This window comes from Leptonychotes weddellii, chromosome 1 (assembly GCF_054177405.1).
Source record: "Leptonychotes weddellii isolate Sample4059 chromosome 1, ASM5417740v2, whole genome shotgun sequence".
Classification (NCBI taxonomy): Eukaryota; Metazoa; Chordata; class Mammalia; order Carnivora; family Phocidae; genus Leptonychotes; species Leptonychotes weddellii.
The window spans coordinates 67903535-67918033 of NC_138369.1; the positions used below are offsets into that span (position 1 = coordinate 67903535).

General features: G+C 42.5%; 1 protein-coding gene across 2 annotated transcripts in view; it reads right to left on the minus strand.

Moving 5' to 3' along the window:
- NR1D2 (nuclear receptor subfamily 1 group D member 2) overlaps positions 1-14198 on the minus strand; it is a 29434-nt gene extending 15236 nt beyond the window's left edge. The window contains exons 1-4 of one of the 2 annotated variants that reach the window (XM_006745047.3): positions 13906-14195; positions 4586-4852; positions 3611-3699; positions 1335-1479 (exon numbers count right to left, since the gene is read on the minus strand). In XM_006745047.3, the coding sequence (XP_006745110.1) occupies positions 1335-1479; positions 3611-3699; positions 4586-4852; positions 13906-13921 (517 nt within the window). In that variant the 5' untranslated portion in view covers positions 13922-14195. Of the gene's footprint in view, positions 1-1334; positions 1480-3610; positions 3700-4585; positions 4853-13905 lie in introns of both variants that reach the window. The other variant, XM_081825756.1, reaches the window with a different exon arrangement.
- Positions 14199-14499: the final 301 nt, after the last annotated feature.

A 14499-nucleotide genomic window follows, 5' to 3' on the forward strand; every position in this document is an offset into this window, starting at 1 on the left:
AACATTCCTATCCCTGAGGGACAGAAAAGAAAAGCTTTCTAGTCTAACATTTATACGGGGATAATAAAAATCCCATATACCCACCCAGCAAGAACGCCTTCCTAATCTAATTGTAGCCTCTGATATTATTGCTATCATGGGCAATTTTATCATGTTTCACTCTATCTCTACTCCTTCCTTCACAAATGATTGCCATTTTTGTTCTTTTGAGGAAATCACAATATCCACCAACTTTGGATCAGTATTTCTAGTAATATAAAAAAAATTTTCAGGCAAATGAAATCTAAAACATCAACCGCTGAAATCCATTACTCAAGAAGCTCTATTACAACAGTATTTGTGTACTATATTAGAGTAACTTAAGGGACTGCTTAAGTGACGCTTCCCTAGATAAATATCAGGTTCATTCTTAACAACTCTTAATTAATCCTACTAAACTAATCCCTCTGAAAACCTCATACTCTTCTGTTACTTAGAACTAAATGAGACTATCCAAAAGTGACTTCCATAAGCATGATAGAAGAGTCAAATTTTCCAGTGATATCATCCACAGAAAATACTAATAGTACCTCAAATTAACTTTTATTTTTTATGGGAATGGATCATGCCAGAATTTAGCAACCACCTCCACTCCAGACCCTACTGTTTCTTTCAATTTTGTATCTCAGAACCTGTGCCCTAAAGGCACATTATCATCTCAGAGCTGAGAAAGTCACAGAGATAATTCACACAGGAGAAAGGGTTCCTAAGAAATGTTAAGAAATCAAGGAGAAAGAGCCAAGGATTCCTATACAGGGGGGAAAAAAAAAAAAAAGAGGGGCACCTGGGTGATTCAGTAGGTCAAGCCTCCAACTCTTGATTTTGGCTCAGGTCGTGATCTGGGGGTCGGGGGATCGAGCTCTGCATTGGGCTCCACACTGGGCATGGAGCCTGCTTAAGATTCTCTCTTTCTCTCTCTCTCCCCAGCCCCCTTTACTCACCCCCCCCCAAAAAAAAGAGAGAGAAAGGGAGGGAAGGGAAGGGAAATGAATTCTTGTTTTAGGAAAAAAAGTATTCAAACTGTATACTAAAAAAGCAGGGGGGGTGGGGGGGCGGTTTTACAAGAAGCCCCAAAAGAGAGCCAAAAGCTATTTTTCCAGGGTGGTAACACTAAACTTTAACTTTAATGAATTTGGCATCTTACAAGGCATCAAAATGTGTTTTCTAAAATCTGCTTCACTCTAAGCACAAGAAGGCCACTGGTAACTGGCCTATAGGTCTGGTTTATGCTGAGGAATAAAAGCCTAGCTCCATATGTTTCAAAAAGAAGAGTGCTCGTTCAAGTGGGAACATACCATCTCTCGACATTCCAACAGACAGACACTTTTTGAAGCGACACTGCTGACATCTGTTTCTATTCATTCTCATTATAGAACAGTTTTCATTCTTCAGGCACTTCTTGTACTGAATGTTTTGCTGAATACTTCTCCGAAAGAAACCCTAAGAACAAAGGAAGATGTACTCAGCCATTTAAAAACATCCAGATGAAATCCTTGTAAGCACTCCCTCCACAACTGACTATCAAGTATTTTACTAGCTATCTGGGAAATAATTTTGGCTTAGAACACAGGGATATATAACATGACACACAATTTAACTAGATTCTTACTGTTGTTAGTAAGCGCCTATGCCTCCTAGCCAAACAAACTCTTCTTCCCCTTCTTCCCTTTGCAGAATCTTGGAGCTTGCCAAGCACCCCTTTACCACGCTTTACCCTGTTACCTGCCCCTGCCTGCAGCCACACTTTCCAGCCCAAACTTTAATCACATACAAATCCCAAAACTCTTGAAATACGAATGACTGATTTTTAAAGAGTTGACAGTGAAATGTGTTCCATAGCTATAATTCCCTCACTAGAACCAAGGACTCCATTAGAAGAGCTTGGTCTTTCCTGCATCATCACCTGCTGACACCAGCAAGGTCTACTTGCATGTGCCAGACATTCCTGGCTACTTTGTCAGCAACAGGTACGTGTGACGCCACACACCCGCAGAGCTGCTAGCAATCCAAGGAAAGACAGTCCCCAGCTAGATGACTACAAATAACTGCCTTTGCTATACAAACAACTTAAGCATGTGCTCTGTGATGGGTCTTTAAAGAGCTCCAGCTTCATGGTCTCAGAAGAACAGAAAAGTCAAGGACATAATTACCAAAATTTTAAATTGCAGTTTCCCTGAATATCATAACTAACCACACATTTCATGAATCTGTGTAATTTTGAAATACAGTATTTTTAAATTTTATTACTGCAATATTATACTTGAACACAAAAATATATGAACTAGACATATCTCTAAGAAGGTATAGAACAATTATGTGTATTTACCAAGGATACACAATTAGGCTCATTTGCTTGTGCTTTTGTTTCTTTAGCAATAAACTGAGAATGATGCCTGCTCTACAATTATTTCACATTCTTATTAAAAAAAAAAAATGAGTAAAACAGTACAGAATTTTTTATACAGTGGAAAAGTGCTACTTCTATATTAAATACTGACTAGTCTTGTGAAGTGACCCAGCCATTAAGAGCTACAAAACTCACAATTTATTCAGAGCTACCCTAGAAAATATTTCTTCTTCCATCATGTATATTCTTTATCTTGCTCACCCATCATATCTTGCCAAGCTGGATTCCTGCTCCTGGCTTTCAGTGAGAAAACAGCAAGAGCAAATGTCTTGGCCATATTAATTTTTGATACTCAGGAGAAATAGTTTTGTCAGATTTTTAAAAAAGAGAGAGAGACTCCCTGGATATAAGTAGGAGGTATAGACTATCTCACTTGGAATTAGCTGACCCTCTAACCAAGAAATATTCAACGAACCTTAAAAATAAAATGAGGTTTCCCAAGTGTTCAATTTATATTCAAGATTCTTTTACTCACTTGGCACTACTTCTGAAGATACCACATTTTTACAAGTATGTAGGAATTATTCCCGACTCCGAATATCTGACATATCAGAATGTCAACATATCTGAGAAGACCTATTCAAAGTTTGGTTTAAACTAAGTTCCAACAAGGCAGCAGTGCCTTGTCTGTTTTGCTCCCTGCTATTTCCCCACCACCTGGAATAGTGCCTGATGCATTAATGAATAATCATCTGTGCACTTGGTTTCATACCATAATTAAGTTTGAGTGAGATAGCAAATTTATTCTGATCAAAATCTTAAAGAAAAAAGAAATATTTTCACTGAATTAAAAATATCTTTTTTGAAGTGCCTGGGTGGCTCAGTTGTTAAGCGTCTGCCTTCGGCTCAGGTCATGATCCCAGGGTCCTGGGATTGAGCCCTGCATCAGGCTCCCTACTCGGCAGTAAGCCTGCTTCTCCCTCTCCCTCTCCCCCTGCTTGTGTTCCCTCTCTCGCTGTGTCTCTCTCTGTCAAATAAATAAATAAAATCTTTAAAAAATAAAGAATAAAAATATATTTTTTAAAACAAGTTACATTTATATACTACATAAAATGCTTAAAACTTTAAGAGTAGCTGCTGACTTCTCTCATCCTCCCAGGTTATCAATTGTGGAAATTGGAAAGGCTAACTCCAATTTCTTTAACCCCAGAATCAGTAGCTTACCTTACAGCCTTCACAAGCATGAACTCCATAGTGGAATCCTGATGCCACATCCCCACAGACTTTACACAGTAGAACCATGCCACTAAATTCTAAGACACAAACAGACACAAAAGTGTAAAGCTGGAAGAAAAACTTCAACTGTTTTCTTTCCAACTGATTTCAATTTATTTTATTCAACTTTTAAGTACTTTCAAAAGATACATATTTCATATTTACTTTTACAATGGGAAAGAAAAATCTTTACACCAAATTAACAAATCCAAAGAAATCTTAGTTTTCTTTTAAACACAGTTTATGGGACTGCCAAAAATATCTATGAGAGCCTGATGATTTTAAACATACACTGAAATTCTATAAATCTAGAGTTTCTTTACACCATATAGATGCAACCAGAACTAAAAACAATTTTCCTCAATAAGAATTAAGAAGTCAGATAAAAGAGTCAATCAACAGAGGTGTGAACAGATGTCTCCACAGGCTGCTGTATGATACTCAGTTCAATTTACCTACAGGCACCATTCCCCCCTGTATCAGCCAGTCTTACCTCCACACTCACTCAGGGGTCCAAATTCCACCACTCATTTAGTTATCCCAGTGCTGCTTTGTTTTCTAATCCCAAATGTTCCCAGCTCCAACTGCATGAAAGCAAACCCCTTCCCATAACAAGTACTCTGTTTCAGAAACCAGATTCAGTACCAAGAGTCCAGAAGAAAGGCAACTGTGAAAATGTGGTAAAAGGGGATACCCTAAAGGAAACATGGGCAGGCAGAGTGCATATCATGTATCTTGCTCCATGGCAAGAACCAATTATGACAACCCCTAGGCTGTAACTTTCAAAATCATCACTGATTTCTTACCTAACTACTAAACTATGATTACCCAAAAGGGGGTGAAATGACACCCAAATGAAAAACTGATAAAATAAACCCCACCTGCAATTAATGGCACCAACCTTTGAAAACTAAAGTAACTTACTTGTCACTCCACTATGACTCTTTGTCATCCCAGGTGCACTCGATTTGCTTGTTTTCATAGAACAATCTATTCGATCATTCTTCAGGATTCCATCAATATTGGAGAGATCACCATTTTTGGGATTACCGTTGTTATCAGAATTTGAGCTATTTGGAGAAGATGGAACAGAGGAGGAGGAGGACTGGAAACTGTTCTCAGAACCCTCACTGTGACAAGAGGCAGGGCTAGAGGCTGAGCTGGAAGAACTGATATAGGCAATCACACCTCCTAGAAAAGAGGGGAGAATTCACATAATTAGATACATGACAGTATGTTTTCTATTTTTCCAAATCTGAATAGTAAAGTCATTAACTTTAGAAACAGGATGCTGACTAAATATCCACTCACCCTTAAAAGGAGAAAGTAATTTCCTTATTTCCCCACTATTCTTCCTGCTTCCACAAAGTTCGAAGCACAATCATTTCCACTAATTCAAAAAATAGGAAGGTCTCACTGGCTTAATTATTATGAGCACACCAAGATCCAAACCTAAAGCTTTTCATTTTCTAGGGTTTTTTTTTCTAAAAATCTTTTCCTAAAAGGAATGAAAAACCTTCCTGACTACATAGCTTAGAGTAAACAAACTTTTTCTCATGAAGAAGTCTGCTTCTGGTCCTCTCTTTGCCTCCTTCATTATAGTGACACAATCCTACAAACAATGAGTTCATTTGCCTCCCCCAGCACTTGGCTAAAACACAGGTTAACCAAGAACAGATGTAACATTTGGAACTCCAGATAATTTATGTCAAAATGGGGAACTTTCATAGCTATTGCTCCCAGAATATTTCCTAAAAGATCCCTGAAAACTTCTATGACTACCCACTAATCACCAGTTCCACGATCCCCCTTCCCCATGGGCTTCTGCCACTGGACTTGCAGACACACTTATCTGTAAACAGCTCTTAAGGAATCCAGACTCACCACCTATTCTTCTGACTTGCTATTTACAGTAAATGTTAAAAGAGGCTGAAAGAATGCATGCTATAAGAGAATAACATTAAGGCTGACGCTAATTCTCTCTCCATAGAGCTACTCTCAAAACACTACCCCCAACTGCACCAATATAACCTCCACAACCCTGGTGAAAACTGGTCTTGGCCTCTTAGAGACTGTAAACCTCCCAGGTTAAGAAACAGTATTTAAAATTATTCTTAGAGTATAATTTCAAACATCTTCTGTCAAAGACATAAAATGCTGCAAGAATAATCTCATAGCCAAATATATTATTTTTCCAAATCCCAGGCCAAACAACTAATTCTCATCTTTTCTGCCAAGATCTACTGTGGTTTCTTTTCCTCTTCCCTCTATCATCAACAAACATTTATGGGCTTTTTCGATGTGCATCAGATACAAAGGTAAAATTATCTCTCTTCTATCACTGTCCTGAGCTCTTATTTAAACCTACTGTTTACCTGTTTCCATCTCTTTCTCAACTAGCCTATAAGCACCTAAGTGCACAGTGTGTCTTAATTTTCTATACATGCTTTACAAGTAATAAGCCTGCCATAAATATTTTTAAGACCTACTTCTCTGCCTTTGTGAAGCCCACGTTTAATAGTATGGACAGGGTGCCTGGGTGGCTCAGTTGGTTAAGCCACTGCCTTCGGCTCAGGTCATGATCCCGGAGTCCCAGGATCGAGTGCCGCATCAGGCTCCCTGCTCAGCGGGGAGTCTGCTTCTCCCTCTGACCCTCCTCCCTCTCATGCTCTCTGTCTCTCATTCTCTCTCTCGCAAATAAATAAAATCTTAAAAAAAAAAAAAATTTTTTTTTAAAATAATATGGACAGATCCCAAGTATCATAAAACATTACTAGAAAGTCACAAGCAAAACAGGGCATTTCTGACAACAATCTAGATAACTATACAGAGTAATAACTGGAAAGTTCTGCACATTCCCTAAGTAACAACTGCAATTTAAGCATTCACTCTGAAATAAACTTCTCTGTTAATGAAAAATGATTCCCCAATCTTTTTTTTAGATAAAAGCCATACTTTATAAGTACACACACACAGCAAAATGCTGAGGCCAAAACAATTCCAAAGAATAAAAAGACAAGAAGAACAAAAAGAGAAGAAAAAAATGGACAGAAGAATTTTAGGTCACTTTTAGTCTGTTTTGTTGAAATAAGATCCCAGACATGTATTTAAGTACCAATTATACATATCCAGGATGGGAAGTTCCTGAGAAGTAAAGTAAAACCGTAACTCTTACGGATTTTGGTCACAACCCAGAAGTTAAAACAGCACCTACCATGCCAAGAAAAACACAACAGTGTTCATCATACACAAATTTAATATGCATAAATGCAACTAAATGTACTTGAATTTTAAAGACAAAAAATATAAATATGTGGAGAATTCCATCCACTTTTCCATTCATTAAACATATGCCTGCTATCAGTCTTGAAGTAGGAGGTGGGACTCTGGTCTTTCTAGACTAACCCACTTCCCAAATGTTCTCTTGGCACGTGCTTATCATCTTCCCAGAGTGAAGCCAGAGCTTTATGATTAGTATTAGACCTGCAGTGTGTTTCCCACCTATAAACCAGTCATTCTCAAAGTGTGGTCCCTAGATCAAGAGCATCACCTGCAAATCTATTAGAAACGTAAGTTCTCAGGCCCCACTCCAGATCTACTGAATCAGAAACTTTAATCAACCTCTTGGTGATACTGATACACAATAAAATAGTTACACAGTAAAACTGGGACTATCACAAGCCAATATCTTTATCTGTGCTCAATGGAAGAAAATGCGACCAAGGGTAATTTTTTTAATTTAAGATTTTAATTATTTATTTGAGAGAGAGAGAGAGTCAGAGAGAGCATGAGTGGGGAGGGGGACAAAAGGAGAGTGAGAAGCAGGCTCCCCGTGGAGCAGGGAGCCTGATGCGGGGCTCGATCCCAGGACTCTGGGATCATGACCTGAGCCCAAGGCAGATGTTCAACCAACAGAGCTACCCAGGTGCCCCACTGACCAAGGGTAATTTTGATAACAGAAATTTCATCTACTGATTTTGAAACTCCTAAAACTCCAAACACAAGGAGGAAAAACTTCCTAAGTTTGAGTTTATTCTCATCATCCAGAGAAATTATGTAAAATATGTATCAAGAGAACCACCTGGTACTTTTTCAAAATACATGTTTCCAAGGTCCTGCCCAGACTAGAGAAGGCCCCTCAGGAATGACCATTTTTCATTTTTAACAAGTTCCCCCAAACAATTCTTTGCACAAAAGAATAGCTACAATCACCAAATTAAAGCACAAATTGGTTCATAGTTTTAAAAGTTGATGTTTTCATTGACTAACTGCCTGAATACCCTTAATATACTGTGAATCCAGAGAGAAACAATTTTAACTGGAAGGCTAGCAAATGTCATGTTACTGGGTAAAACCACTGTGCCATCTGTTTTCATAAAATTTTAGAGATCTGAAGTTCACATTAGAAATTCCAGGTGTTGGGGCGCCTGGGTGCCTCAGTCGTTAAGCGTCTGCCTTCAGCTCAGGTCATGATCCCAGGGTCCTGGGATCGAGCCCCACATCGGGCTCCCTGCTCAGCGGTGAGTCTGGTTCTCCCTCTCCCTCTGTGATCTCTCTCGCTCTCTCTCAAATAAATAAGTAAAATCTTTAAAAAAAAAAAAAAAAATTCCAGGTGTTAGCAAACTGCTACTTTTTTCACATGTCTACACACTCAGAATAGAATGCAAAGGAAAATATTATTCTTAGTCTTCAATAAACTCCCAAAGGAACGTCTCACAGCTATTTACCTTACTAAAGTACTACCACTTTAGGTGGTAAATTCTCTTATATCTCAAGATAGTAAAAGATGAGAAAGTGATGGTTTTCCTTAAAGTAAGACTTTCTTAGGGCCAGCATTTGAGAGAGCCACTTATGTTCACAAGATATTCTGACTACCTCACCTTAGAAATAAACTTGCAGAAATCAGAGCTATCCCAATGGCTTAATAACTGTTTTAAAACACTGACTGAGCAATGGAAGGTATTGTTACTAACTACCCAAAATGCACCTTCTTTTCAAAACCTCCAAAATCAAACCTAAGAAAAATCACTGAGCTACTATCAATCCAGTTAATATCAATTCCTATCTTTAGGGAGTTTAATAATCCTTCTCAACAAGCATTTGTGCCAGGCATCATGGTATCAAAGATGACCCTCTAGAAGCAGCTACATGCTCCTAGCAAGACCTTCAACACTGATTTAGTTGTCTTAGCATCCACTCTTGCTACCGGACACCAATCTACTGATCTGATGGTTAGTAACCCAAACAGTCACATTTTAATTTCCTAGAAAGTTAAGGAGTACATCTAATAGTTCCTCAACCTATTGAAGAAAGGGAAGTGAAAAGTGCAAGTCCTCAAGTACCTACTGAATACCAAGAATAAAGTGACACAACTTCCTATCACATTTTGACCTCACAAGTATTTACTTCGATTATCCCATTTTTCATAGGAGGAACTCAGAGCTTGGAGAGGTTTAATATAAACACTGTTACTAAGTGGCAGGGCCAGGGTTGAAGGCCAAGGCCAGAGTATAAACTATTATCTCTTACTGCGAAGACCTGTGCAAGCAAGCCACTTTCAATCTCTCTAAAACTGAGTCACCTTCTATAAAATGGGAATATCTGCTAGAGTTATTACAAGACCGAAATGGTGTTCATAAAAGGGGATTATTAAAGTGCTTTTTACATACATGGTTTTTGATGATAAAGCAAGAAAGGTAAAATCCCCGAACCAGCAAGTCCCAACACTTCCAGAAACAGGCAGAATGTACTTCTTAGATGCCTCAAGCTAAAATTAGCTGAAGCAGTCTTCTCTATTTTTAGTTGGAAAAAAATCCCTGGAGCTGGGCCAGGTTCCCAGGCTAGGGCTTACCCAGTGGTCAACTTCAGACAAGCCAGAAGTCAATATCTAATTTTATACTGCTGGGAAACACTTACTGCTCGCCATATATTGGAGGTTTCTTACCCCAATTCTAGGCTTGCCCATCACCAAAACCTTCTCACTCCCACTGCCCACCATCCTGGAAAGAATGCTTGAGTTCAACTCATGACTGTGCCTTGTGACTTAGAACAAAACATATTTACCACCTGGAAGCTTTAGTTTTCTCATTTTAAGTAGGTTACTAATAATTTCTACTCACAGGATGGTATAATAGATCTAATTGAAGCACTAACCTTCCAACTGTGTCCTGAGCGTCAGGGCTCCATAGAACAACGTGGTCCCTTCCCTAAAAAGCCTTGTAGACCAACTGAGGAAACAGCTGTCTTAATCATTCATTCCAGTGCAATGCGAGCACTGTTTCATACAAATTTACTGTGAACTGCTGAGGATCACACAAAAGCACTCAGGAGGGCAAAGATCAAAAGGGGCAAACACAGCTAAAGTGACAATAAGTGGGGTCTTGAAGAACATGCAAATTATTAAATGATATACCATGTAAGAGATTTAAGAAAACAAATAAAAAATGGGATGACGAAACAAATCTGGTCTTATTTTGTAAAATAGTGTTTTTGCTCTCCATGTAAATTACTGGGGGAAGGGGGGAGGGGGAAGACACAAATGTAACCTAGGGTCTGGGGGAAAAACAGTTTGACTAGCAACAAGATTGAAAGAATGGAATGAGATTAGGAGGCTTTACTAACACCCGCCCCTTTTCCATCAGCTACGACCCTATACCACTACAAATCAAGTGGATCTGCACAGTTATTTCCTTTACCCCCAAGAAGACAAGACCACCAAGATGTGCATATACTATCAAATGTCATATGGGCTTAGACCTAATACAGCATAGTAGCTTGTGCTCCCCAAGTGGACTTTGTGGATTCAAAATCTGGCTGCACCACTTGCCTGGATAAGTTAATTAACTTCAATCTACTTAGCTCTTCATCTTCAAATGGTAACAATACCTGCCTTCATAGAATTAAAGTGTGGTGTCAAAGTAGTGACACATGTAAAGGGCCTGGCACATAGTAAGTACTCCAAAGACACTGGTGAATATTATTTTACCATCATACTAAAGAATTCAAACAAAACTAACCCTCCCTATCCTTTCTTCATTCCTTTAATTTTGAGTGGGTCAAATGGACCCAGTGGTTTCCCTGGAGGTTATTTCCACACCACCTTCTGAATATCTTAACTCCGTTGACTAGTCTACTTCACTTCTAAGTCTTCCCATGATCTTGCCGCTTCTCTCTCCAACTGACTTCTTTACTGTTACTGCTCTCTGACATTTTTATTTCCAAGTTAGGAGAAATACAGGTTATAAAAACAAGAATGAACTACGTGGGAACGTCTTCCAAATTTTTAAAAATGTGAATTACAGCTATGTTATGAAGTTTGTGCAGTGAGTTATCATTTACTTTAAGGAACCTGGTATATTCACCCAAAATCTGTGACAGAAACGTATATAGTCAATTTCTGCCACTTCAGTATTTCATATCTGCATTAGTCATGGATAAGGTAAAGACACAATTATGTCATAAAAGTTAGATGAAATGGTCACTGGTTGAATATGTATTCACCACTGTACTAATACAGTATCAATCAAACGGATGGGTCAGAGGTGAGCCACACAGCACTGAATTTGACCCCACCCTAGACAACATCTGCAATTTGAGGGAAATTGAAGGGAATGCTTCCCAATGCTCCCTCTAACAGATATATGGCAGAAATTGTTAATGTACTGGATAACACCTTGAGACAGGTTGAAAATGGAGCCAAAAGGAACAAGAGAAAACTTAAAAATAATTGCAAATTCCTACACTTCAGGTCAATTATCTGCACAATGGGTGAAACCTAGCTTCAAAATAGTTCACATGTAAAGGTCCTAGTTGACTGCAAGGTTACTGTGAGTCAGCAAAGCCAGTAAGCCACAAAAGCTGAGCCTGCCAGAGAATTCATTTGCAGCAGAATCCGAAACTTGGAACTTGGTAACTATCCAATCATTTCCACAGGAGTCTGTTCACTTCTGGGTGCTACAGCCCAAAGGGCAACAAGGATGATGATCAAAACAACACTGAGCAAGGACCAAGTAATGAGAACTGAAAATGGAAGAACTGGAGCGGTATGTTCAACAGTGATCCAAAGGAAGTTTTATTATCTGTAGCTCCAAAAGGCAAGATTAAAATCAGTGATACTGTTCCAGGAAGGTTCAAACCAGACAAAAATTTTCTAGCCTCCTGAGCTAGCCCACCTTACAAGGCTACAAATCTGGAAGAATTCATTCATGCTAAAAGCTAGGTTGGGGCGCCTGGGTGGCTCAGTTGGTTAAGCGACTGCCTTCGGCTCAGGTCATGATCCTGGAGTCCCAGGATCGAGTCCCGCATCGGGCTCCCTGCTCAGCGAGGAGCCTGCTTCTCCCTCTGACCCTCCCCCCTCTCATGTACTCTCTCTCATTCTCGCTCTCTCAAATAAATAAATAAATCTTTAAAAAAAAAAAAAGAAGAAACTTGAAAAAAAAATAAATAAATAAAAGCTAGGTTGAAAAAGGTTGACCCTAATAATCTCTACATTCTTATCAAGCAAAAATTTAATTCCAGGACAGATTACCCAATTTTTAAAAATGCCCTCAAAGGCTAAGGAGACCCAGAGGTAATTAAAACACAGTTAGAAAATGTCTTTATTTTTACATTGGTGGAAAACTCACAGCACATTTGTTTCCAAGCTATCGTTTTTAAAAAGTGCATATAATAACTTAAAAAATATAAACTGGCTTCTTTTTCTTAATTTAAATTCAATTAGCCAACATATAGTACATCATTAGTTTCAGACGTAGTGTTCAATAATTTATCAGTTGCCTATAACACTCAGAGCTCATCACAAACTAGCTTCTTCTGTAACCTCACTGGCCTCAGGTGTAAGGGCCATCATTAAGGGCAGGCAAAAGGCGAGAAGGGAGCACAGTACTGTTCCGTGACATTGTAACAGGAAATATAACTAGAAAAATATTGATAAAGCCAAATTCTGTGGATCGGGTTCAAGAAAGGTCAGCAACCAATGCGTTTAAAAAAAAAATCAATTTAGGGGCGCCTGGGTGGCTCAGTCGTTAAGGGTCTGCCTTTGGCTCAGGTCATGATCCCAGGGTCCTGGGATGGAGACCCGCGTCGGGCGCCCTGCTCAGCAGGGAGCCTGCTTCTCCCTCTCCCACTCCCCCTGCTTGTGTTCCCTCTCTCCCTGTGTCTCTCTCTGTCAAATAAAGAAAGAAAATCTTTTTAAAAAATCAATTTAAATAAACAATGACCAGTCTTTCATAAAGTCTCGGCGTCACTTGGGATCACCTGAGTCATCCCGACCCTACGTGAGCTGAAAGATCAGCTATGGGTGTGCCTATAGGCTCCCAGCCCGAGGGGATTTTCGAGCCTTTTTTATGACCGTGTGTAAGACAGGTCACGTCCTAGAGCAACCATTTTTCCTGGAAATACTGAAGCAGCATCATAACAAGGGCAGGTGCCGTCCCAGCTACCAGGCATTGCTCAGGATCTAAGCTCCTCAGAGCTCCGAGGGGTCTCGCTTTGGGGAAACACCGAGTCTTCCCCAAGAAACCCGCACTTCTTCCTCAGTATCCGCAAGGTCTGGGGCCCAAGCAGTCTGCCTGGCCCCGGCTCTGCGCGTCGAGGTCACCTCCCCGACCGTAAGGCGGCAGCCGGTGCACTGCGGCGTCCGCGCCCACTTCGGGACCGCCCGGGCGCAGGGTCCAGCACGCGCACGCGCGGCCTCCGCCGCAATGTGCAACCCCGCGGGGGAGGAGGGAATCGCGGCCACGTCACAGCCCGGAGGGTTCCAAAGGGGCGGGGCCTCCCGGGAGGCTGCGGCGCTCCCCGCCGGCGCGCGCGCGCACCCGCCCCCACGTGTCCCTGCGGCCCCAGGGAATATGGGTCACCGAGCCGAACGGCCTCACGTGTCCCCGCCCGCCGCCGCCGCCTCAGCGCCCATTATGTAATGCCGCGTCACGCGCCCGCCCAGCCAACCGGCGCCCGTGCGCCGCGGAACGTAAACACAGCGCGCACGTGGCTCGCGCGGCCCAGCCATGTGAGGGGGGGGCCGGGCCGGCGCCGCGGGCCGCGCTGCGGCGTTCCAGGAAGCCGGGAGGGCGGCCGTGGAGAGGCCCGGGGGGCGACGCGGGAACCGAGCCCGAGCCTATACGCACCGCGCAGCAGCCCACGCCACCAGTCCTGGGGTCACCCCCCGCCGCCGCCGTCCGAAGTGCCCCAACCGGATCCGAGCGCCCCTTCCGCCGTGCCCCCACCCTCTGCAATCCGGCTCTTACCCGCATTCACCTCCATGGTGCCCTCCGGGAAGGGACCGAGCCTGCCCGCTTCCCGCAGAAGTGGCAGCGCCGCCTCCGCCTCAGCGCCGCGCCGCCCCAGGCTGGAGGCAGCGGTGGTCGCGGGGCCCCCTCATGGGCAGGGCGGGCGGGGCGCCCGGAACCCGGGCCCCGCGGCCTGAGGGCGGGCTGCAGTGAGAGAGGGCGGCGGCGGCCGGCGAGCGGCGCTCCTCGCGGAGTCCCCGACAACAAAAGCGGCGGCGCGGCGGCTTCCTGCAGCCAGCGCACCGCGGCGGCGAGGGCGGCTGATGGGGAGGGCAGCTGCGACCATGTGACCCGCGCACACACCCCCTCCCTCCGCCCGCCCCGCGGCCGGCCGCTGCGGCAACTCCGCCCCTTCGCGCCGCCGCCGCCGCCGCTCCTCTTCCCTTCGGTTCTGGCTTCTTGTCTACGTCCCCTTGCCCCCCTTCCCCGTTCTCTCCTCCCCAAGTCCTTTTTCCTCTTTCCCCTCCTCCCTCCCCTCCAAGCCGACCTCCCGTCTCGGACTGGGATTTCCCTCCATGTCCCCCTCCTCATTCCCCCCCACTTCCCGTGACA